Source organism: Panthera onca, chromosome B3 (assembly GCF_046562875.1).
Source record: "Panthera onca isolate mPanOnc1 chromosome B3, mPanOnc1 haplotype 2, whole genome shotgun sequence".
NCBI lineage: Eukaryota > Metazoa > Chordata > Mammalia > Carnivora > Felidae > Panthera > Panthera onca.
Window position 1 is genome coordinate 87,635,602 of NC_138344.1, and position 26,823 is coordinate 87,662,424.

The 26,823-nt window shown below is 37.0% G+C and overlaps 1 protein-coding gene across 12 annotated transcripts in view; it reads left to right on the forward strand.

Moving 5' to 3' along the window:
* Positions 1–26,823, forward strand: part of MIA2 (MIA SH3 domain ER export factor 2) — a 108,003-nt gene that overhangs the window by 796 nt on the left and 80,384 nt on the right. For 3 of the 12 annotated variants that reach the window (XM_078448294.2, XM_078448296.2, XM_078448295.2), the window contains exons 2-6: positions 2,028–2,161; positions 4,279–4,365; positions 9,889–11,092; positions 18,815–19,033; positions 19,140–19,240. In XM_078448294.2, coding sequence (XP_078304420.2) covers positions 2,028–2,161; positions 4,279–4,365; positions 9,889–11,092; positions 18,815–19,033; positions 19,140–19,240 — 1,745 coding nt within the window. Of the gene's footprint in view, positions 1–2,027; positions 2,162–4,278; positions 4,366–9,888; positions 11,093–18,814; positions 19,034–19,139; positions 19,241–24,090; positions 24,226–25,441; positions 25,546–25,685; positions 26,014–26,186; positions 26,366–26,823 lie in introns of those variants that run through there. The other 9 variants (XM_078448300.2, XM_078448301.2, XM_078448305.2 and 6 more) reach the window with 5 other exon arrangements.

The following is a 26,823-nucleotide window of genomic DNA, read 5'->3' on the forward strand; positions in this document are numbered from 1 at the left end:
TTTTACTGGTTAAGAAGTTATTTTCTGTTATTAGCATTATGGTGCAAAAGGAATAGTATCACAATATATTACAATTGTTTTACATATATTCTATCTCTCCAGTATGTGAGAATTATTTTTAATTTGCAATATGTAAATTAAAAATCCAAAATATTATTAGTAGAAATGTAAATAATTTATAAGTAAATTTTTATGAGTGCACATTTTCCTTAATCATTTGGATATGCAATTTGATACATAGAGATTTACTAGATGATGTTTTATAACAATAATAATCTTTCTTTCCTTCTTTATTCTTCATCTTAGTTTCCTTAGGGCCAGACACCAAACATAGAAAGGAACATTCAAATTCATAGTAATTTATAACATTATTTTAACTTTAATTGTATGACTTAATCAAAATGTTTTACATATGTTAGTATAATTATAATAGGTAATGTTATGTATATTACTTTATGTATTGAAGGGCTAGATCTAGTATATGGGGTTATGACCATTCATAATTATTGAGGGCCTATTATTTGTTGGGTCTGGGGGGGTAGGAGTGTATATCTAAGAATAAAATGAAATGTCAGATAAATTTCTTGCCCTCCAGGAATTTTCATTCTAGTGACAGGTCAACATGAAAAAGTAAATATCAATACAGCATAAGAATAATAGGTAATATTGAAGTTCAGAGAAGGGCAGAACAGGCTGGACCAATTCAGGATGTCTCATAGAAGAAGTAGAATATGAGTTCACCATGAAGAGAGACTGAAGAGTTTCTGAAGGAAAGAGCACAAAGAAAAAGCTCAGAATATGGAAGGCAGATGTTGCAGTGCAAATAACCTCAGTGCAAATCTGGCTCCACCATTTATCAAGTGTGTGACCAACTTTCTAAGGTTTAAAGGATCATTTGTTAGATCGATACAAGATTATTGACCTTATAGGTCTGTTTTGAGGATTCAATAAAATAAAGATATGAAAGAGCTATCATAATGCCTAGAATATACTGTAGTCCCCTTTACCCATGGATCACTTTCCATGGTTCTAGTTACCTGCAGTCAACCATGGCCCAGAAGCAGATGATCTTGCTTCTGACATACAGTCAGAATGTCAATAGTAGCCTAATGCTACGTCACAGTGCTTACCTCATGTACCTCACTTTATCTCATTTTATTTAGTCATTCTATCATCTCACATTATTGCAAGAAGAGTAAGTACAGTAAAATAAGATATTTTGAGAAAGAGATCACATCACATAACTTTTATTTTATTAAAAAAAATTTTTTTAATGTTTATTTTTGTGAGAGAGAGAACAGGGGAAGGGCAGAGAACGAGAGAGAGAGACACAGAATCTGAAGCAGACTCCAGGCACCGAGCTGTCAGCACAAAGCCCAATGCGGGGCTCAAACTCGTGAATTGTGAGATCATGACCTGAGCTGCAGTTGGACACTTAACCGACTGAGTCACCCAGATGCCCCAGCATCACATAACTTTATTATAGCATATTGTTATAACTGTTCAATTTTACTATTAGTTATTGTTTTTAATCTCTTACTGTACCTAATTTATAAATTAAACTTTATTATATGTATGTATACATAGGGAAAAACATAGTATGTAGGGTTTGGCCCTATCTGTGGTTTCACAGAGGTCTTGGAATGTATCTCCCTCAAATAAGGGGGACTAACTACTATAGTAGGTACCAGGAAGAAAACGAATTATCTTTACCTTTCCTTCCTGACAAGATGGTAACAACATATTCCAGGGACAATGGACAGATGAACTTGACTGTAAAGGAATAAGAGGAAGTCATTTTAAATAAGGAAGAGGAGCAGGTTATGGATAGCCTTGGACACCAAGCCAAAGAGCTTAGAATTTATTCTGTGTGCAGTGGGAAGTCAATGTAGGTTTTTGAGGTGATAAATGATATGAAGCAATTAGCATTTGGAAATACATAAGATATACTGGAGGAGGGCAAGATGGGAGGGAGATAAATAACATTTTAATTTAAATTGTGTGTTTTTCTTCACATGTTTACATAGCTTTAATAAGCAGAGTCTTAGCCATGAGAGATTACAGAGGACCTGACTGCCGATACCTGAACTTCACTAAGGGAGAAGAGATATCTGTTTATGTTAAACTTGCAGGAGAAAGGGAAGATTTGTGGGCAGGAAGTGTAAGTATCTAGTCTTAAAAACTGAATGTAAAGTAAATGACTAGCTTGCACAGAAAAGCTGCTTTTCATCTCTAAAGGAACTTTAATAATTTCAAAGCATATTCAAAGTAAATATATATTACATATATAACATATATGTAATATATATTTAAAATAGTTATTAATTTAAATATTTAACACATTTAAACAAATGAAAAATGGTCATGTTCAGTCTTGGTTTCAGAATTTCTATAAAAGTAGTGTTTTGGGAAGGCAGTTTGGTTGGGATAGAGAACTTAAGAGTGCCTTGAAATTATTTTTATGTAGCATGCATAGTTTCTGAACTTAGGTTTTATATTTACTTGGAGAATAAAATTACTTTAAAAGTGCCAGTGGAGATTATGGGACATCTAGGCAACACCAACAATAATGAAAAGATGCTATGGTAAGCAATTTTACTCCCAAGCTGAACAAGCATGACCCACCTGATGCACACATCATTTCCATTTTGAATATGCATCAGATTTCTCTGTTGTGTAGCCTTTGTGATCACTATTTGAAGGAGAAGATTCTACTTGGATCTATCCTGCTTTTTTAGCAGCAGGGGCTGTATGACTGAACGGCTGACTCTCAATGGCCAGAATTATTTGGCTTCTGTAGTTCCCAAGATTCCTTACTGCTATGGTCCTTTAAACATGTCAGTGTATGTCTTTGAACACATTAGAGGCAACCAATGCAGCTGTAAGAAAAATGACACAGTAGGTATCACAAGAGGAAAAGAAAGCATTCTTTCTTGCTTACTATGTATGAGAATGATAGTTTCACACAAAAGTGGCATGCAATGTGTAGAGCCAGGGTGAAGTTTCAAGCATACTTAGTTTTGTGCATTAGGTGATTAACCCAGGCAGGCAGCTGTTTAAGAGACCACACTATGGAATTCACCCACAGACTGTCAGTTTCCAAACAGCTGCCGCAACTGCAGAGCCGGAGAATCACAGTTGAGATGTAATGGTGCTGGATGAAAGGACCAAAACACGTTTCAACTTTGCCTGGGATAGGAAATGGGCTAAGAGTGCTGAAACCTTCACTCTCAGGGGACATCCTACATGTAATTAAACTGGATTAAGAAGATCTCTGCTACCAAGGTAGCCCCAGAAAAGTTTTATGGAACCAAATCCTCCCTGGAGGACTTACAGATCTTTGCTGTATTGATGAATCCATCTTGGCCCTTCAGAGTTTAAACATCGTACTTGATTCTGTTATCCTAAAAAATGCTGAATATGTCACAGCTCCATCTAACTTGGCTACTGCCACCATTCTTCTGCCTTTTGATAGCCCATGTTTACTAGTGTAAACCTGTGGTCCACCTGGGTAAGGAAGGTCATTAACAAACATAAAAAGGAAGAAAATGAGTATGTAGGGTGGTTTTCCCTCTGAAGTTTAAAAAAGTGACATTTTACAACTTGGCTCTTTGTTCCCTCAAATTAATACTATTGTTTTGAATAACAGGCACATCTGGCTGGCTCAGTTAGTAAAGCAGGTGACTCTTGGTCTTGGGGGCTGTAAATCTGAGTCCCACATAGGGTGTAGAGATTACTCAAAAACAAAATCTTTTTTAAATGAAAGAGATAGAGGGAGAAAGAGAGAGAGAGAGAGAGAAATGGGGAAGGGCAGAGAGAGAGAGAGGAAGAGAATCCCAAGCAGGCTCTGCACTGTCAGCACAGAGCTTTACGTGGGGCTTGATCCCATGAATTGTGAGATCATGACATGAGCTGAAATCAAGAGTCAGACACAGGGTATTCACTTTTGAATGCCACTTCTGTGTAAAGAGAGCTCCCATGGTATTCTAACTTTCTGATCTTATACTCTAATAAATTTTTGCCTGCTGCTCACTTAAAAAAAAAAAAAAAAGGACAGACGTTTAAACAGACTGAGCCACCCAGGCACCCCTAAAAAGAAAATCTTAAAAAAAAAAGGAATATGATTTCACTTACTTTCTTTTAGACAGCAAATGAAAGCCAATTAATGTTTGTGATTTAATATAGATGAAAGCCAAGGACATGGGACAAAATTAGGCTCAATAATTATTATTGGTTTGATAACTCTTCCTTGTTAATCTTCATTCTTCATTTTGGTAGAAAGGAAAGGACTTTGGATATTTTCCCAGAGACGCAGTCCAGACTGAAGAGGTGTTCATATCTGAGGAAGTTCAGATATCAACTAAAGTGAGTATTAAATAACATTTCAGTTGTTAATTGCATTTAAATTTTCTTGGCTAAAATAGTTTTCTGTAGTATAAGTGTCTATTGGTTAAGTATCTTGTATAGTGAATACATAAAATAGTTGGTTTGGGAACTCACTCTAAGGATAGTTTGAATATGTGAATAAAATTAGGTTAAGACAAAATTGATGACAGGCATATCATTTGCTTTCTGAAAAACTGACAGGCAGTAGAGTGTAGTAGTGAAGAACATAGATTCTGGAAGTAGACTGAGTTCAAAGCCTGAATATGGCTTTGTATGCCTTAATTCTCTCATCTGTAAAATAAGGATAATGATTATATTATGGTGCTACTTCACAAATTAATGGGGAAAGATGAACATAGGTAAAGTATATAGAACAGCATTTAGTAAGTGCTATATAAGTATTAGATATTATTACTAATGCTATCCTACTGGGACAAAATTTATTTCCCATCACTCCCTCTGGGTCTTATATCTGTGCAACCTCTTTTGCTATTGAGTTTTAAGTGAGCTCGATAATGTTGGATTTGATAATGTTGGGCTTGGTAATGAGAAAGGGAATCAGAAGGTGACTTTTCACTTAATTTTAAAAATATTTATTTATTTATTTATTTAAAGTTTTATTTTCAGTTATTTTGAGAGAGAGAGAGAGAGAGAGAGAGCGAGCACAAGCTGGGGAGAGACAGAGAAAGAGGAAGAGAGAGAGAATCCCAAGCAGACTTCTCACTCTTAATCACAAACAATGAGATGGTGGCCAGAGCTAAAATCAAGAGTCAATGCCCAACTGGCTGAGCCACCCAGGTGCCCCCAGAATGTGACTTTTCAATATATGAGTCTGATTAGCTCATTTAATTCAGATTCTAGGCTAAGGCAACTCACCTTAAATAAGGTCAGTGTGAAGTGAGTCAGCCTAGTCATGCAAACTATCTATTACGTGGCTCTTTCCCAGCATAAATTCTGGGATTAACAGTCAATTTACTGTATAATTTCTGGTACTGTCAGTTTTCGTTTTTGTTTTTAAAGACAGAATTCTTATTTATTTATTTATTTATTTATTTATTTATTTATTTTAAAGTAGACTCCATGCCCAATGTGGGGCTTGAACTTATGGCCCTGAGCTCAAGAGTCACATTCTCTGCTGACTGAGCCAGCCAGGTATCCCTGATACTGTCAGTTTTATCTCCAAAATATATATGGAGTATATTGTCTACTCATCATTTTCACTCTCCCCATAGCCCTAATCCAAGGCCTCATCATTTCTTTTTTTTTTTTTTTAATATGAAATTTGTTGTCAAATTGGTTTCTGTAAAACACCCAGTGCTCATCCCAACAGGTGCCCTCCTCAGTGCCCATCACCCACTTTCTCCTCCTTCCCACCCCCCATCAACCCTCAGTTTACTCTCAGTTTTTAAGAGTCTCTTATGGTTTGGCTCCCTCCCTCTCTAACTTTTTTTTTTTCTTGCCCCTCCCCCATGGTCTTCTGTTAAGTTTCTTGGGATCCACATAAGAGTGAAAACATGGTATTTGTCTTTCTCTGTATGACTTATTTCACTTAGCATAACACTCTCCAGTTCTATCCACGTTGCTACAAAAGGCCATATTTCATTCTTTCTCATTTCACGTAGTATTCCATTGTGTATATAAACCACAATTTCCTTATCCATTCATCAGTTGATGGACATTTAGGCTCTTTCCATAATTAGGCTATTGTTGAAAGTGCTGCTCTAAACATTGGGGTACAAGTGCCCCTATGCATCAGCACTCCTGTATCCTTTGGGTAAATTCCTAGCAGTGCTATTGCTGGGTCATAGGGTAGCTTGATTAGAATACTATACTGTGTGCCTGGGTGGCTCAGTCAGTAAGGTTTCCAATTCTTGGTTTGGGCCTCAGGTCATGACCTTCAGTTTTGTGGGTTTGAGCCCCAGATCTGGCTCTATGCTGGTGGTGTGGAGCCTGCTTGGGACTCTCTCTGTCTCTCTTTCTCTCTCTCTCTCTCTGCCCCTCCCTTGCTCATGCTGTCTCTGTCTCTCTCAAAAAATAAATATATACTTAAAATACAAAAAATAAATATATACTTAAAAAATTAAAAAAAAAAAAAAGAATACTACAATAGGGGTGCCTAGGTGGCTCAGTCAGTTGAACATCTGACTCTTGATCTCAGCTCAGGTCTTGATCTCAGGGTTGTAAGTTCAAGCCCCGAATTGGGCTCTGTGCTGAGCATGAAGCCTATTAAAAAAACAAAGAAAATAGAATACTACAATAGCCTTCTAAATGATTTCCTCATCTCTACATTTGCTCTCTTCAAATTCATTCTCCGAAAAGGAATGGAGCGATGGATCTCATAAGAACAAAAACCAACCCCCCCCCCCCCCAAAAAAAATCAGATGCCATTCCTTTGCTTTACAGCCATTTAATGGCTTTCTATTGAACCTAGAATCAAGCCCTGACTCCTCACCCTGGCTCTACTTGAGCTGCTCCTGCTCTCCCATTGCTCACTATGCCCCAGGCCACACTCACCTATTGACTGTTCTTAGAACATGCCAAACACTTTCCCAGCCCAGAGACCCAAACAGGCTGTTGCCTTTGTTGAAATTCTTTCCCCCAAGTTTTTCACTTGGCTGGTTCTTTCTTATCCTTTATGTCACCACTTAAGCATCAGTGCTTCAGAGAGGCTTTCATGATTCTTGTGGAATTACTGCATCTTAACCACAGATTCCTATTTATGTCCTCCATAGCACTTATTAGAATTCATAATTATTTTGTTTCCCTTTTGTTTACTGTAGACTTTCAGCATCTAGAACAATGCAGAACACATAGTAAGCATACAGACACCCTACATTCTTAGGTCAAGTTCCCTGGGAACAGACTCTGAGGTAGACCTTTGCACTCAAGAGGTTTCCTGGGGAAAACTCAGGAATAGCACCTGTGAGGGATCAGCTTTGGGCAGACAGAGAAGTTGAACTGTGATGTAGTCACAACAAAGGTCTCAGTTGATTCAAGGAATTCTGAACCTGGGATGGCCTTTCAGAATTGCACTGAATAGAAGCAAGGTGTTGGGCTTTTTCCCTCTTGCATTACTGGGTCATCTGAGGTAGTGTTACTTGGGCTAGGTTAGTTTAGTGTTTACTATAGACAGCTACTATTCCAAGCATTTCATTCATTTAATCCTCACAACACAACACCCCTATAAAGTAGGTACTGTCATTATTCTCATTTTACAGATAAGGAAACTGAGGCATAGAAAGGTCATATAATTCACCCAAGATCATAGAGATGAACTTGGCAGGGTCAGTATTTAAACCCAGATGGTTGGTTCCAGAGTCTGTTCTCAAGCACTTACTAGATTGCAGTGCCTAAAACATTGTAAAATGTTAATTTTGAAGTTTACTTTTTAAAAGTTCTGAACTGTATTCTCATTTCATAATGATCATATCCAAAGAGCAGCACATATCACTGTTTCATACCATGAGATTAAAAAATAACAATTTTGGGGTCCTTGGCTGGCACAGTCAGTAGAGCACGTGACTCTTGAACTCTGGGTTGTGAGTTCAATCCCCACATTGGGTATGGAGACTATTTAAAATAAAAAAAAAAATAGTAGTAATAATAATAACTTAACCATTTTTCTTCTTGATTATTTGGTTGTTCTGTGAGATGAACAAGAGGATTCCCCACCTCAACTGGCTATGTAATATCTCAATAAAAGAAACCTAAATGTTTTAGTGCAATTAAAAAATTTTTTTTTTAATTTACATCCAAATTAGTTAGCATCTAGTGCAACAATTCAGGAGTAGATTCCTTAATGCCCCTTACTCACAACCCCTCTAGTACCCTCTGTTTGTTCTTCATATTTAAGAGTCTCTTCTGTTTTGTCCCCCTCTCTGTTTTTATATTATTTTTGCTTCCCTTCTCTTGTGTTCATCTGTTCTGTGTCTTAAAGTCCTCATATGAGTGAAGTCATATATTTGTCTTTCTCTGACTGACTAATTTCACTTAGTATACTACCCTCTAGTTCCATGCACATAGTTGCAAATGGCAAGATTTCATTCTTTTTGGTTGCTGAGTAATACTCCATTGTACATATATATACCACATCTTCTTTATCCATTCATCCATCGATGGACATTTGGGCTCTTTCTATACTTTGGCTATTGTTGATAGTGCTGCTATAAGCATCGGGGTGCATGTGCCCCTTAGAAACAGCACACCTGTATCCCTTGGATAAATACCTACTAGTGCAATTGCTGGGTCATAGGGTAGTTCTATTTTTAATTTTTTGAGGAACCTCCATACTGTTTTCCGGAGTGGCTGCATCAGTTTGCATTCCCACCAACAATGCAAAAGAGATCCTCTTTCTCTGCATCCTTGCCAACATCTGTTGTTGCCTGAGTTATTCATGTTAGCCATTCTGACAGGTGTGAGGTGGTATCTCATTGTGGTTTTGATTTGAATTTCCCTGATCATGACTGATGTTGAGCAGTTTTTCATGTGTCAGTTGGCCATCTGGATGTCTTCTTTGGAGAAGTGTCTATTCATGTCTTCTGCCCATGTCTTCACTGGATTATTTGTTTTTTGGGTGTTGAGTTTGATAAGTTCATTATAGATTTTGGATACCAACCCTTTATCTGATGTGTCATTTGCAAATATCTTCTCCCATTCTGTCGGTTGCCTTTTAGTTTTGCTGATTGTTTCCTTTGCTGTGCAGAAGCTTTTTATTTTGATGAGGTCCCAATAGTTCATTTATGCTTTTGTTTCCCGTGCCTCTGGAGACATGTTGAGTAGGAAGTTGCTGAGGGCAAGATCAAAGAAGTTTTTGTTTGCTTTCTCCTTTAGTATTTTGATGGCTTCCTGTCTTACATTGAGGTCTTTCATCCATTTTGAGTTTATTTTTGTGTATGGTGTAAGAAAGTGGTCCAGGTTCATTTTTCTGCATGTTGCTGTCCAGTTTTCCCAGCACCACTTGCTGAAAAGACTGTCTTCATTCCATTGGATATTCTTATTCTTTCCTGTTTTGTCAAAGATTAGTTGGCCATACGTTTGTGGGTCCATTTCTGGGTTCTCTATTCTGTTCCACTGATCTGAGTGTCTGTTTTTGTGCCATACTGCAACTTTTAACCAGGCCTCCATGCTTTACAGTCTCTGGTCTGTCTGAACCGTCATCATGTGCTGTGAAATTCCCCTCTCTTAAATCACCACGCAGCTGAACGTGCCTGTTCAGTGCACTCTTAGGAGAAGCAAGATTTTGTGGACATATATACATTTTCATCAGGAGTTTATTTTCAGAATATACTCAAAGCCTTGATTTTTCATTTAGGTATATCATCGACCCTGCGTGGTCAGTTGTGATATAAATGTTTGAGATTAGGAGATCTGATTTTAGTTTATGCTGTGTGTCGAGTTAGTTTTATGGTCTTGGGAAAATCATAGTCATTCATTTTAAATGATTTAGGGAGAAATAAGGAATTTTGGTGTATTTATGTCAATCATAATTTTTTTTTCTATTAGGAATCTGATTTTCTTTGTCTTCTTGGAGTAAGCTACACATTTGAAAATGAAGACAGTGATGGCAAAAACATATATCCTTATGAAGAAGATAAAGACCAAAAATTAAGTGTATATGAAAATGATTTGCAGACAGAATCTGGATTTTATTCAACTTCTGAAAGTATTTTGTTGGAAGATCAATTTCCAGCATCGGAGGCTCCTGAAGATATCAGAAGTTCTAGTGAATCAAAAGATTGGGAAGAAGTGGAAGCTGGAAGTCTGGAAGAGGATTCTATTCCTGAAGTGGTTCATATCCCACCATCCTCAACTGTGTCTGAAGTGAAAGGATGGTTTGGATTTGGAAGAGAACAAGCTAAAGGAAAGACTTTTGAATCAGTTGTTGAACCTCTACAAGAAAGTTCATTTCCAAGCAGAAAAGTAGCAGGAAAAGATGAGAATGACCTACAGGAATTAAATAATGATGAGCCCCAGACAGAACAAAATCAAGAACCAGAATCGGAATTCAATTCAGTGCCAAAGAAACAGTCTGAACTAGGTTCCATTGGTCCTCAAGCCACTGGTTGGTTTGGGGGTGGTTTTACAAGTTATTTAGGTTTTGGAGGTGAGGATACAGGGCTTGAATTATTGCCCGAAGACAGAAGTTCACCACTACAAGATGCTCCTAATTCCATACCATCTGAGGAAGAATCCACAGTTCCATGCACAGAAACATTAACAGAAAAAGAAGACACAATCACCAATGATAGCTCAATTCTCAAACCAAATTGGTTTGATTTTGGTTTTGGTATGCTAGGCTTTGTATATACCAATGAAGATAAAATTATGTCAGATGATGGAAAAAGTGAAGAAGGAAGTGGAGGAGATAAACATGAACATCTTCCAAAAAGTAAATTTGACCCTGATAAGGAACAAGAAATAAAAACAATAAAAATTATAGAAACTGAAGATCAAGTAGGGAATGAAAGAGTCTTAGAGAAAACAGATGATTCTGATACATTACCATATTTTAAAAATTTCTTATATAATTTTGACAATCCTTGGAACTTCCAGGACATTCCAAAGGAAACAGAATTGCCATCTCCCAAACAGATGCAGGATGAAAATAATGTAGTTGATAATGATGAAACAGAAGAATTTTCAGTTGAAAATTATCAAACAGATAATATGAAAGTTATGATGCTGAAAAGCAGATACAGTCAGTCAGGTTTGTATAAAAATATCTATTATGTAACTTATTTTTTAAACATAATTTATTCTTATAAGTACAAATCAGATTAAAAAATCCAGAAATCCATGTTTCTCAGCATATTCAAAAGTCAATAACAATCTTATCAACTACCCTTTTATTAATTTCTGGTTTACTCTGGGAATTAGATCTTAGTATTATAAAATAAAATACCAAGGTAAAAAGAATGATTGGAGATACATAGATATTCCAAGAAGATCTTAAGGTATTTTACAATAAATTTTAATTTTTATGAAAGTAGTATATGTAAACAGGTTTTATATAAATAGTGCTAAGCCTATTTTTTTTCTTTTTATACAAAAGCAACTTGTTGCTTCTGTCCACCTCTACTCTCTCCTCTGTCCCAGGGACAATAATTTCTTTCTTTCTTTCTTTCTTTCTTTCTTTCTTTCTTTGAAGCAAATTTCTTTTAGTATTTATCTCTATTTTCTAAATAGAATCTTTATATTGTTCTGCTTTGATTAATTTCGACAATGTACACTGACTTTCTATTTTCATTAATGAGGGTTTCTGCTCATTTACATTAACTTTTTAGCTTATTAACACATTCCCAATATAACTATATTTGAACGGTTGTCTATCAATTCTGGGAGCTAAACAGAAAACTATGGAAAGGGGCAGAGTATCACAGGATACTTCTAGATCTAGCATCTAAGTATTTAGCAATTTCTATGATTAGAAACGTGGATTCTACTTTAAGTAAAGAATTATATAAAATGACTTTCTCACATTTCCATTCTGATGTCTCTCTGATGGACAGATTAGAAACTGCAAATATTGGCCAATAATACAGGAACAACTGAACCTTAGGATGATAGATAACCTTTCATAAGAAGAGATCAACATGTTGCACACTCAGGAAACACATAATTTCCATTAGAAATGATTGATTTTCTTGAATTTTCAGAAGAACTATATGTTATTTCTTAATAGTCTCCAAAATGTGAGCTCTTAACTGAATTAATACCTTCAACCAGAATGTAGACTTATATTCTTACCCTTTGCTAAATGAGAAATGGGTACGTGTAATGCATGACTAAAAATAGATTGTCAAAGCCTAAAGAGGAAATGATTTTGTTCTACACTTGTTGGATCCTAAAGGAATATTTGTGAAAAAGCAGATAAGAGTAATTGAGAAGAATAAATGAGACTAAAATAAAGCAAAACAATATCAAAACAATATGAAATAAAGAAGATTCAAAATATAGATATATGAAAATATTTTAAGCATATTTATAAAAACTCTAAGGCATACTGAACATCACTTTAGTAGAATTTATTTATTATTTCATATAGTGATGCTAGGAGAATTTCTTTTTTTTTTTTTAATTTAGTTTTATTTATTTATTTATTTTTAAATTTACATACAAGTTAGTTAGCATATAGTGCAATAATGATTTCAGGAGTAGATTCCAGTGATTCATCCTCTACATATAACACCCAGTGCTCATCCCAGTGTCTTCCTTAATGCCCCTTGCCCATTTAGCCCATTCCCCTAGCCACAACCCCTCCAGCAACCCTCAGTTTGTTCTCTATATTTCTCTATATTTAAGAGTCTCTTATGTTTTGTCTCCCTCCCTGTTTTGATATTATTTTGGTGAGAATTTCTACATATGAAAACAGGAGATCAAACGAGAATAGGACATTTATGCAATTACAACTAATTTTGAGGGATTTTATGAAAATATTAGGAAATTCCTTTAAGCTTCTAAAAAAGATAGGTCATTCTATATATACAAAGTAGATTATTCCAAAATATTACGATATTAATTAAATGCAAAACAACCTGGGGTCATGTAAAATTTATTTATTTTTTTAACCTTCCTTCCTTCCTTCCTTCCTTCCCTCCCTCTTTTCGAGAGAGATAGAGGGCAAGCAGGGGAGGGGCGAAGAGAGAGGTAGACAGAATCACAAGCAGGCTCTTCACTGGCAGTACAGAGCCCCATGCGAGGCTCAAACTCATGAAACATAAGACCACGACCTAAGCCGAAGTCAAGAGTTAGACACTCAACTGACTGAGCCACCCAGGTGCCCCTAAAATTTATTTTAAAAAGGTAATACTAAAAGGATTCAGATAAATCCATAGGCCCTACTTTCTGGCTATTGGAGAAACAGCTATAGCAGTCAATATTTTTAGATAATTTCAATAACTCTTTTAGGAAATACCAAGTGAAAACTTGCGTTAATCAGAAAGATTGCATTAAAAAAATGAATCACTGGATCTTAAATCAATATTTATGAAAGGCTGAAACCTGAGATAACCAGATTTACAGAAAAACTAATATACTGATATAGGTATTTACAAAACACATAAATTAGGGAACAGTTATTTATATTGCAATATTAACTATTTTACAAAAGGACTCCAATTGAACTTATTTAAATGAATTTTCCAAGTATAGCTAAATATAAAACGTTCTTCATTATGTTATTTGACTTAAAATTCTGTTTACAAACAATTGTAAGAAAGGCATATCTGTATCTAATGTAAATCCTTCTTAAAAAATGTTTATTTTGAGAGAGAGAGCATAAGTGTGTATGTGTGCATAAGCGTGCACAAGTGGGGGAGGGGCAGAAAGAGTGGGAGAAAATCCCAAGAGGGCTCCTTGCTGTCAGCGCTGAGCCCCATTTGGGGCTCAATCTCACTAACCAGGAGATCATGATCTGAGCCAAAATCAAGAGTTGGATGTTTAACCAACTGAGTCACCAAGGTTTACATATCTAATGTAAGTCCTAAAGCTTTGGTTTAAGTCATGTGAAAATAATACCCTGAAATTAATTTAATTAATTAATTTAATTAAAAAATATTATGGGAAGTATTCATTTTTCTTAACATACGTTATTTATTTTAAATGCAATTAAAACAATATTTTAAAAGAATTTAAACACATACAAGTTTCAGTGTAATTAATAATAGAATAAGCCTTTTTTTTCCCCCTAATGCCATTAAACATCACTGAATCCTGCATTTACAACAGTCCCATTGTATTCAGGTTCCTGAGCTGATTGCTCAGTTTTAACTTTTATGTCCACAGGTAAGAGTAAGTTACTGATTTGTGTTTGCCTACTTGGGACTTTCATCTTTTTGAACAAGGCTAAATAAGTGACAGCACCAAAGTGCCATGTTAAATTCATAATTGAAAGAGCAATAGACACTGAATAATTGTCTTATTATAAGCAATAATACTGCTTTTCAGAACTGCACTGATACTTTCCTATCCTTGTCTTAAAGAATAACTGAGCATCTGACTCTTGGTTTTGGCTCAGGTCATGATCTCATGATTTGTAGGTTTGAGCCCCACATCGGGCTCTGTGCTGGCAATGCAGAGCCTGCTTGGGATTTTCTTTCTCTTTCTGTGCCCCTCCCCAGCTCATGCTCTCTCTCTCTCTCTCAAAATAAATAAATAAGTGTAAAAACAAAAAAGTAACTGAGAAGTAAATCCCACATTTTACCTGAATACTTTAGGCTAGGAATGGTTAGAACGTTTTTTCCCCTTTAACTCTGATTAGTTAATTCAGTCAAATGATCAGTTTAAACTATGTTTGAAAATTGAATTGTCTTAAAATAAATGGCTATTAGTATGCACATGAATATATGATGCAACAATACAAATGTGGTAAACTTTGACATATATGTTTCAAATTAAAAATTTTTTTCAATTAATTTTGGGGAAGGATAATCCTTTTAAATGTTTATTTTTGAGAGAGAGAGAGAGAGAGTCCTGCAAGGGGGGAGGGGCAGAGAGAGAGGAAGACTGAATCCAAGGCAGGCTTTGTGCTGAGAGCAGAGAGCCCAATGTGGGGCTAGAACTCAAAAACTGTGAAATCGTGACCTGATTCAAAGTTGGATGCTTAACCAACTGAACCACTGAGGTGCCCCAAGGATAATCCTTTAATTAATTAATTAATTAATTAATTTAACATTTATCTATTTTTTAAAGACAGAGAGGGGCAGAGCACGAGTAGGGGAGGGGCAGAGAGAGAGGTAGACACAGAATCTGAAGCAGGCTCCAGGCTCTGAGCCATCAGCACAGAGCCCGATGTGGGGCTCAAACCCACAAACTGTAAGATCATGATCTGGAGTTGAAGTTGGATGCTTAACCGACTGAGCCACCCAAGCGCCCCAGATAATCCTTTTAAAATGAAGGTTCTCAAAAGACATGCATATATATTTTCATTATAAATTTGAACTCAGGTATATTATCATTGAAAGGTATACACATTTAAATATTTAATATGTAGCATAAAATCAGAAAAATCAGGAATATTTTAATTAAATCTCTATTAGCCTTCTTACACTGAAATGCAAAACTTATATAAATTTTTTCTCTGACAGTATAGATTTATGACTTCTGTAAAAAAGCAGTGAGAAGATTTATAATTTCTTGAATTCCCTCTAAAATTTAGGACACTCATTGAAGCAAGATGTTAATTTCATGAGATTACCAAATTAAGAAAACATGTAGCTTTGCCTTTGCCAGACACATTCATAGTATATGAATGAAATCTAAAACGTAATTTAGTATTGATTTTAATGTTTATTTATTTTTGAGAGAGAGAGACACAGAGTGCGAGTGGGGGAGGGGCAGAGAGAGAGAGAGAGAGAGAGAGAGAGACAGAATCTGAAGCAGGCTCCAGGCTCTGAGCTGTCAGCACAGAGCCCAATGCGGGGCTCGAACCCATGAACTGTGAGATGATGACCTGAGCAGAAGTTGGACACTTAACCAACTGAACCTCTCGGGTGCCCCATGTTGATTTTAATTTGATTTCTAAGCACAACTTTACGGTGTTTTGGGTCTGAAAGTGAAAATAAGCGCATACCTGTGTATACTCATGGAAGAATGTATTTTACTAACAGTTGAATGAGAATATCTTGAGTTTTTTACTTTTATATTCTATTTAAAAGTATCAGTATTTTCCCTATCTCGTCAACATAAACATACAAAATGTTATTTTTATGCTGTCAATTTTTCTTAATTGCCAAAATAACTTAAATAATGTCAAGAATATAGTGTGAACTTATACTATCTATATATTTTTTATACAGCATACTCTAGTAAATTAGTAAATTATATAATGTGCTTTAAAATAGAAAATATCCTATGAGGTCCTTGGGTGGCTCAGTCGGTTAAGTGTCCGACTTTGGCTTGATCATGATCTCAAGGTTTGTCAGTTCAAGCCCCATGTCAGGCTCTGTGCTGAAAGCTCAGAGACTGGAACCTGCTTTGGATTCCGTGTCTCTCTCTCTCTCTGTATCTCCCCTGTTCATGCTTTGTTTCTCTCTTTCTCTCTCTCTTTCAAAAATAAATAAACATTAACAAATTTTTAAAAATTGCAAACTTCAAAATCTTTAAAAAAATAAACTATAAAACATTTTATAATTATTAACGAATAAAGATTGCTCTCAATCATATCTTTCAAATTTTTCACTTGATATAAAGGATGTATTTGATTTTAGGATTTATAAAGCTTCTATTTATTCATTGTTTTCTTTTTTTTTTTTTAATGTTTTATTTATTTTTGAGACAGAGCGAGACAGAGCATGAACGGGGGAGGGTTAGAGAGAGAGGAAGACACAGAATCTGAAACAGGCTCCAGGTTCCAAGCTGTCAGCACAGAGCCCGACGTGGGGCTCGAACTCACAAACCGTGAGATCATGACCTGAGCCGAAGTCGGTCGCTCAACTGACTGAGCCACCCAGGTGCCCCTATTCATTGTTTTCTAATGTACCAGCTGGATAATATGATATGCTATAAACTGGACATGGGCTGAAAGGGGAAACAAAAATTGGACTTTGAAATTAACAAAGCTCCAAGGGAATGGAAAAAGTACAATACCTGAGATTTGATTGGTACCTTGTCATTTTCAAATTTGTTTCAAATATCCTAAGACTATGGGTACCTTTCTGTGCAAATGGCTAATATAGTTTCTTTGGTAGTGGGCTTTCTTTCTTTTTTGGAGCAATCTCATTAAAACTTTGAGTGATAATGGCTTTTATATTTAATAGTACATCCTGGCAACTATGGACTGTAGACATGTATAACCTAGTGGACTAGATTTCAGAACTTGGAAGTTAATTGTTGTGAACTTTAATATTGTCTTTCTTTGTGTAACTGGCTCAGTTTGTTCTATTCATTATATAGAATAGGCGGTTATGGAGTATATTATTACACTGGTTACAACAACTACCATATATATGGTGATTACAGCAACCAGCAGAATGGTTATGGGAAAGTATCCAGGCGAGGTGATCATCAAAATAGTTACTCACCATACTAAATTATTCCATTTGCAACTTATCCCCAACAGGTGGTGAAACAGTATTTTCTAATTTGAAGATTCATTTGAAGGTGGTTCCTGCCACCTGCTAATAGCAGTTCAAATTAAATTTTTGTATCAAGTCCCCGAATGGAAGTATGATGTTGAGTCCCTCTGAAGTTTAATTCTGAGTTCTCATTAAAGGAAATTTACTTTCATTGGGGGGCACCTAGGTGGCTCAGTCGGTTAAGCATCCGACTTTGGCTCAGGTCATTATCTTGCTCTCTCTCTCTTTCAAAAATAAGTAAACATTAAAACAAAAAATAAATTTACTTTATTTCTTAATTGCTATGCTTCTGAATCAATTTGATTTGTTTTATGTGCCCCCTCCCAGTATTGTAGAGCAAGTCTTGTGTTAAATGCCCAGTGTGACAAGGTCATGATGTAGTAGGGTCTTACTGGTTTTTAAATAAATCTTTTGTATAAAAAATGAGGCTGTAGATATGGTAAATAATTTTGGTCATTTTGACTATTTCTGGTTCTCTAACAGATAAAGTAAGAAAAATCTATCGTAACTAATTTTCTTGAATGGCGGGGATATATATTTTTGCAATAGGATTTAAATATTATACTTTCTTGGATAATAAATATATCTAACAGGAATGAAATCCTATGGAGAGCTATTTAATGTCTTATTCTTAGTCATAAGCTTATATAATAGCACAACAGCATCTTTGTTGACAGTTATGTTATTTTTTATTTTTTTTTAAATAGTTTTTAGGACAAAAAGGCAATGTAGAGAATAGAATTCTATACAGTCTTAAAAATTCTTCCTTGGTAAAAGAATAAAGAAAAGCATTGTGGTAGGCTAAATAATGACCATTCAAAAATGTTCATGTCTTAATTCCCAGACCCTGTGAATATGTTACTTGACATGGCAAAATGTCATATTGCAGATGTGAGAAGGAGAGATTATCCCAGTATCACAAGGTTTGTTACAGGTGGAAGGAAGGAGGGTTAGAGTAAGGGAGAGGTTACAAGATGCTGTACTGCTGACTTTGAATATGAAAGAAGGAGCCATGAGCTAAGAGATGCAGGTGGCCTCAAAAAAGTAGAAAAGGCAAGGAGATAGATTTCTCCTCTAGAGCCAACAGAAAGAACACAGTTCTGCCAACACCCTGGTTTTGGGACTTTTGATCTCCAGAACTCTAAGAGAATATATTTGTATTGTTTAAGGCACTAAGTCTGTGGTAATTAATTACATTCGCAGTAGGAACTAATGCAAGCTGAAGTTTATGTTTTATGGAATTCTTTCTGTAATGAAGTATCACAATGACCACAAAAATTCAAAGAATGACCTGCCTAGAAAACAAAAGGAAGCCCACAACAAACCCCCCTAAACAATTCTATATTTATTCACAGATATGGTATCTGAAATAGAGTTACCCACAAGAATTAATAAAGAAGTACATTTCGAGACTCCATCTTCTAAAAATAATGATGAAAAATCAAAAACATCACTAGATACTGAAGGACCTACTCAGCAGGAAATAGACAGATCTGTGGAAAATACCCTGCCAAACAGTCAAATGTTTTCAACTGATTACTCTCTGTCTTCTCAAAATTATATTGCTCAAAAAGGTAAGAAACAAGTTATTTGTTCTCTAATGCAGCAATTAAGGAAGAAATTAGATGCAAAAGTTATATCACATCAAGTGGTAACATATTTTTATTTATAAATTGACAGAAGATGCTTCTGAGTATCAGATTCTGAAATACTTATTTCAAATTGACATTTATGATTTCATGAATTCTGCATTTTCATCAATTATAATTCTTACAGAAAGGGTAAGTTGACCTTTTAAATCTTTTGCAATAATTTTACCTATTTTCTAAATATAGGAGTAACTGAAAATGATGTTTAAGTGAATCCTCTTATGCAAATGTTACATAATGTTGGTCTTTCTATAAAATCTTACATGTAGGATTTCTCCTTACATGAGTGTTTTGTTGCATGGATATTGTTAAGGATTTTTTTAACCTTTCCTTAAGTTTTGTTGATCATGAGCATTGTTTTTTCTTTCTTTCTATTTTATTCCCTTTTTTTTCAAATCAGGAGAATTATACTGAATGATATAGCTTGGAAACAATAGGAGCTAAAATGAATCTTAAGCAAATTGTTAATATCTGAATGATAGCTGGGATCTCAAAATGGTATATTATAAGACTCTTACAAAAGCAACAAATATCTCAAAATTTAACAAAGCCATAACAAAAATTCCAAAATCTTCCACTTAAAAAAATGTTTATTTACTTACTTTTGAAAGTGGGGGGGGGGGGGGAAGAGGGAGGGGCAGAGAGAGAGGGAGAGAGAGAGAATCCCAACAGGCTCCATGCTGCCAGCACAGAGCCCAATGTGGGGCTCAATCTCATAAACTGTGAGATCATGACTCGAGCTGAAATCAAGAGTTGGACGCTCAACTGAATGAGCCACCCAGGCACCCCTTTATTGTAAATCCTATTAAATCCTATCTCATTTATTGTAAATGAGATATCCCACGGGGCTTAGCTATAGTACTTGACACATAGAAGGCCTTTTACAAATGCTATTTCCTTTTCTTATCTACTCTAACATATAAATAATTGAAGAAGCACTTTTATCTTCTTACATTTTAAGATGTAATTGAACAGTATTTGCCTTAAGGAGCTTACTCTAGTTGGAGGACATAGGTAAAAAAAGCAATAATTATAATACAGTGCTGTAATAGACAAAGGAGGCTACTGATACATTAATCACCCTACGGATGCTCTAGTAGACTGACCAGAAGTGGTAGCTGGATATGGTGGGGGAAGAGAAGCCTGGGAAAGTGTCTCAGAGATCATACTTGAGCTTACCTTGAAGGAAGAGGAGGAGTTAGCCACACAAAGAAAAGATGGGCATTCTAGGTTGAGGAGAGAGCATTTTTAAAAGTAAGTAAGTGGAATAGATCATGCATTTTTGGAGAATTATAACCAATTTAGTCTAATTAAAAATAAGATGATAATGAAGATTATATAGGGATTAAATCAAGAATAGCTTCAAATATTATAATAGGAATTTGAACTCTATCTTGTAGATAATGGGGCACTATTGAAGTTTTAAGCAGTGAGTAAAATGAAAAAGTTGCATTTATAAAGTCTATCTGTCAATATTATCAAATATCAAATAAGGATTAAACAGGTAAAGACCAAAGGCAGGCCTGGTCAAGAATTTATTGCATTATAAAATCTGTAAAAAAAAGAAGGTGGGGTAGTGCCTGGCTGGCTCAGTCAGTAGAGCATGTGACTCTTGATCTTGGGGTTGTGAGTTCAAGCCCCACATTGGGTGTAGAGATTACTTAAAAATAAAATCTTAGGGGTGCCTGGATGGCTCAGTTGGTTGGGTGCCTGGCTCTTGATTTCGGCTCAGTTCATGATCACAGGGTCGTGAGTTTGAGCCCCATATCAGGCACTCAGCCCCACATCTACACTAAGAGTGCAGAGCCTGCTTGGGATTCTCTCTCTCTCCCTCTTTCTCTGCCCCTCCCCTGCTTGTGCTTGCTTTCTCTCTCAAAATAAATAAATAAACTTAAAAAAAATAATAAAATAAAATGTTAAAAGGAAGACTTATTGTATTAGTTTAGGAAATAAATGGTGAAGGTCTAAAACAGGGTATATAAACTCAAATGAAACAAGTGAAGCATAGGTAAAGATGAGAACTGTAACCAACTAGAGTGTGTATGTTTTCTCCAAAGGATGTAGCTGCTATTTACCTTTAACCTGGTTTTGCCAGATTTTCTGATATTTCAAGAAAAGTGGAGATGTGGATATTTTGTGTGAAATCTCTTGATTTTTAATGCTAGCAAATATTCACATTAAAAAGAAATACTAGGGGCCACCTGGGTGGCTCAGGTGGTTAAGCATTTCACTCTTGATTTCAGGTCAGGTCATTATCTCACTGTGTGAGATTGAGCCCTGAGTCAGCACAGAGCCCACTTGGGATTCTCTCCCTCTCTCTCTGCCCCTCCCCTCTGTTCTTTCTCTCAAAAATAGATAAATACACTTTAAAACAAACAAAAAGAAGTACCATATTGGTCAGACAAAACGTTCTTTGGATCGAGTTTGGCCCACTAGCCACGTTTTTAAACTTTTGATCTAATATCTGATGGTGGTTGTTAAAATGATTGAAAGGACAAACTAGATAGATCTTTTGTAGACAGAATTCATTGGATTTAATGATTGATTGAATGTAGCATGGGAGGAAAATGGAAAAGTGAGGATAACTTACCAGGTTTCTAGCTTGGGTGACCAGGTAGATGGTGGTGACTGTGATAAGAATCTTAGTGAAAACTGGGCTTAATAACATATACCATTTTGTTTTCAGAGGCTTCCTCTTCACTTTATTTCTTTGCTAAGTTCCAGAGAGTTGACCTTACCTGGTAAATAAGCCCAGAATAGTGATTAATTTACTCTGTATGATTTGGTTTTAAAGATGTTGATTAAAAACTTTACTTAGAAATCTGCTCCATCATAAGAGAAAAGAAAAACTAATAGTAATGATTATAAAAAGTCATAATAGGGGCGCCTGGGTGGGTCAGTCGGTTAAGCATCTGACTTCTGCTGAGATCATGATCTCGTGGTTTGTTTGTGAGTTTGAGCCCTGTGTCGGGTCTGTGCTGACAGCTCAGAGCCTGGAGCCTGCTTTGTCTCCCTTTCTCTACGCCCATTGCCCGCTCACACTCTGTCTGTCTCTCTCAAAAATAAATAATAAACATTAAAAAAAATAAAAAGATATAATAAAACTTTCAACTCCCCATGGAATTAGTTCTGCTTATTTGTATGTCCTCTTGACACATCCCTTCCATGTCAACCCTTCCCTCTCAAATTATACTAGTGAAATTACTAAATTAAAAAATAACAATAATTTATTAATCAGTATGCTATATTCACTGCTCCTAAGTGCTTATTTAGTAAAGGCTATGCTAAGTATGTTTATTTTTGTGGACTCAGTAGATATAGTTAAACACATTTTACTTTAACTATTTTGGATGACATTTTTTAGACATGAAATATTGAATTTAGTTTTGTGTTAATTATCTTGTGACCTTGGGGTGCCTGGGTGGCTCAGTCAGTTAAGCGTCCGACTTTGGCTCAGGTCACCATCTTGAGGTCTGGTAGTTCGAGCCCTACATCGGGCTCTGTGCTGATAGCTCAGAGCCTGGAGCTTGCTTTGGATTCTGTGTGTCTCTCTCTCTCTCTGCCCCTCCCCCACTCACACTCTGTCTCTCTCTCTCTCTTCCTCAAAAATAAAGAAACATTAAAAAAATTTTAAAAAAAAAATTATCTTGTGACCTTGGAAAGTCACTTATTCTGTAGGGCAGTCTCAAGTTTAAAACTCTAGCATCAGAAGCTGAGACCAGATGACAGACTGCTGCTGGTTAAAGCTGACTTGTGCATTGTTTAAAAAATTATGAACCAGTTACCAACATTTAAAAGGTGAGTTAATACAAAAATCTGAATTTTTGGGTTCTCTTGAAAAAGTAGAAGACTGTAATATATAGTCTTTCATTTTCACATGGCCAAAAAAACTCAAGGGGAATAGTGCTTGCATTGAATACACAGGAATTCTTCATTTCCCTGCATTTATTTCACCTGTTCGGCCTTTATAGGGCTTTAAGTTCATAATATTTGGACCAAATGTCCTGAAGACTTCCTGCCAGGTCTAGAATTCTAACAATCTTCGTGCATCTACTAAACTCCCATAACATAGTTTTGAAAAGCTGCAAGTAAATGGAAAATCTGAGCAATTTTCCAGTTAAATTTAGGTGAAAGGGTTTCCTTTTCTTTTATCTAGATGTTTCAGGTAATTGTTTCTATTTGTTAGTAATTTCAGTTAGATTTTGTACACAACATAACTTTCTTTGAATTGTTTGTAATAGGAATTAATACTTTTTATCTAGGTTATTTCATAATTGAGGAGACTCTTTGAATTCTAACATTTATCTATTCCTAACTAGAATGTTTCATTTATATGTGGAGTAAACAATGGAAATTACCTAGCTCTTGTTCAACAGGTAACTCCTGATTCAGTATGCTCTGAGAACAACTCTTAAATCGCTAGTACACAGAATGAAAGCGTGGCTCAGCATGTTTGGTTTTCTTCCAAGGGACTAGATCCTATAGCCTGCGACATTGTTTCTATTAGGTTTAATTAAAAGGGCGTAACTAGTACTTACAGCTTTGCAATAGGGCCCGCATAAGGGAAATCAATTTCTAGGTTGAGGACAAGGTTTACTGGTTAGCTTGTTTCCAATGTTACTGTGACTAACATAGGAGCATTTGTTCTCCATTTCCTTTAAAGCAGGCCTAGATAAGACAGCAAAATCCCATGTCTTCTTGAGAACAATCTTTGAATGTCTTTTATATAGTTAAAACTATGTATTCTATATGAATAGACCATAAATAAAACATTCAATTTAACTTTTATCAGTTATCAAATTCAGGATATCTCTTTTCAATTGTAGATTTTTAAGAGGATACTAATGCAAATGATATTTAAGGAAAAAAAAATTTAATAAGGAGTAATGTCCATGAAATTGGATTATAGGTTGGTAGTCACAACTCCACCTATAGTACCCCTTTACCACACAAGTGTCAAAACAGGATCAGTCAGTGTTAAACAGAAGAGTGCAGGATGTATTAGAATCTGAAATCTTTCTCAAGGATATGGGGAACTTAGTAGAACTTTATTTATATGTTAAGATATTTTAACATGAACTTTTTAAAAAATGGAATTGAAAGATCTAGAGGAAGAGGTAAGTTTCTATATGACTATTAAGTGTACAAAAGAGAAATTAGGTTTGAATTTGGCACCGAGTTTAAGTTTTACTGTGTTTTTGCTACAGGGGAATCTTTTAGAATTTTCAAAAACTTCGTTTATTCTTTTGTCCCTAATCTATGTTCCTAATATTTGGAATGGTAATTATTGAAAAATTGGAAAAGGGCACAGACTGCTTTAGGGGTGGGCAAAAGAGTTAAAAAAATGTTTTAGGTTATAAATGTCTTGAAAGCTGAAAATGATTTTAGAATTTCCTGAAAATGTTCAGACATTAAGGAATTTTTATCAAGTAATACAATGCTCTAAATGCATTGTTCTAAGATTCTCTGAAATTTTAAGTATAAAATTTTGGTTATGCTTCTGTTTTGACTTTAATAAGCTATTAACGTAATTTAATTTCAATACACACTGACCAGCATATATGAAGGTTGTGTAATATCTTAAAAATGGAGAATTATTAAGCAATTTCTGTTTCTGATACCGATTGTTCCTGAAACTCCTTAGGCTGATGTGGCAAAAGAGAGCACTTTGAGTTCCAAAAAACTAGGCCCCATTTGGGCCCTCAAATCATTTGCTGTGAACTTGGCCATTTTTTTTTTTTTTTTTTTTAATTCTTTCTGGCACAATTGTTGCTGCCAGCTTACATTAGGGAAATTTCCTAAGGATTCAAGATTTTGTTCAACTATTGAGTTTTCTCGGGTGACCTGTTTAGGAAGAAGCATCTGCTCCTTTTTGTCGCTTCCCTGAGGACTTGTAGAAAGCCGAGCTTGTTGAGGATTATCATTGCTGGCAAGGAACACCCAGGGGTTATCCTTTACACCTATGTCAGCTAAAAGTCTCCCACGAACAAATCCAGCCCTCCGTACTTTATTCAACATACCTAAAAATAGGGTCCTAAATTTAGAAGGCAAGGTGCTACTTTTAGCTGCTACTTTTTGCTCCCCTTCTCAGAGAACAGCAGTCGTCCAGCCAAGGTCCACAGGAGTCTGCTTTGGCATTTGGGCAACGAGGAGCTCATAGAGTTTAAGACAGTTCTGTCTAGCAAGTGCTCAGGTAACTTAGGTAGACATGCGTAAACCGCTCGAACCTCCTCTGGGCAGTGGAGACCCGATCGAAGTTCTCTAGCGTGGGAGAGGTTAAACTCTGTCTGAACCACAGCTGACCCGAGACGCCTTCCTGTCCAAAGTCCAAAGTCCGGACGCGGTTGGCAGTACGCACAGGCACGGGCCCTGCAGGCCATTTTCTGACTGGAAAGAAGGTGGCTGCCGGTTTCCTTGGGCCAGCAGCGTCCCCCGGGGTACGATGCCGTCAGGGCTTCAGTGGGGGTGACTCTTGACGTTCTGCGAGAGGAAAGTGCTGGGAGCTGGTGTTTGGCCTGGCGTCTGCCCTTGGGTCGAGGGGCCGCGCCGCGCTCACCCCGTGAGGCTTCACGCCTAGGGATCTCCAAGAGAAGCCTCGCCGCTACTGCGGCCAGATTTCGGGGGCGGGGGGGAGAGTCCTGAGCCGTAACCCCACTCTTCTGGGCTAGTGGCCCACACTACAGCGCAGAGCCTGAGGCCAAATTCCACTGTCTCTGCCTCGAGACCCTCCACTTCCAAGGGTGGTCGGCTTGGCCAGGTAGAGCACCGGCCCCTTTAAGAACGAAAGGCAAGGACACGTCTACGGACCTCGCGCGAAGATGGAGGGGAAACTTACCGCATCCTGGCGTCCCCGCCTCCCCGCCTCCCCGCCTCTGCCTGGCCGAAACCAAATCGAGGGGTGGACGGTGAGGAGAGGGCTAGTTGCAGGCTCCTGAGGGATGGGTATGGACCTCCGGATGTTCAGAACATAGAGTGTAACTAGAGGCGAGGCTTCCCGGTTGGAGAGCGTTGCACACTTGAGGCCTGTCGGCCTCTTTCTCTCCAGCAACCCCCCGCAGCCGGCTCAGCAGTGGTCTGCTCCCGTTGCCCGGTGCAGGTTTGGGTTCCGGACTGAAAGCTGTGTGTTCTCTGCTGCTTGTTGTGGCTCCGCCAGGCCCGGGCTGCGGCCGCTACTGCTGAGGCAGCCTTGGCGCCATGGAGGGGCCCGGGTCTGCACCTCAGTCGTACTTGGGTCTGGTCCTGGAAAAGCTACGCAGGGTGAGTCCAGGCGCGATCAGTGTTACTTGGCCCAGGGGTCGCAGGAGCCTCCTGGGGAAGGAAGCCGCCGACTTTGGCTTTGAGGTCTGAGCGGCCGTGGCTAGAGGTCCTGAAGCCAGTCCTCACCTGCCGTTGGGCTCGGGCCTGTGTCCGAGGCTGGTTCATAAGCGGCTTAGGTGGTTTTTTAGGTGATGAAGGGGACCAGGAGATCAGGAAGGTGAAAAGAGCATTTGCCTAGCGGGATTTTGCAAAGGTGTGTTAAGTGTTTTCGGGTTCCTAAAACGATTTCCCTTTCCGTCATGTTATTTATTTTGAACACGGGTCAGTGACACGTGGTTCTCCCACTGTGAGAAACTTGAGGACTGATCCTCTGAAATGAATTCCTTTTAGTGCTGAAACTTCTAGTTGTCTTGAAAGGACACCTAAGCCTGGATGGGGAGTTGGGATTGTAATTCTGC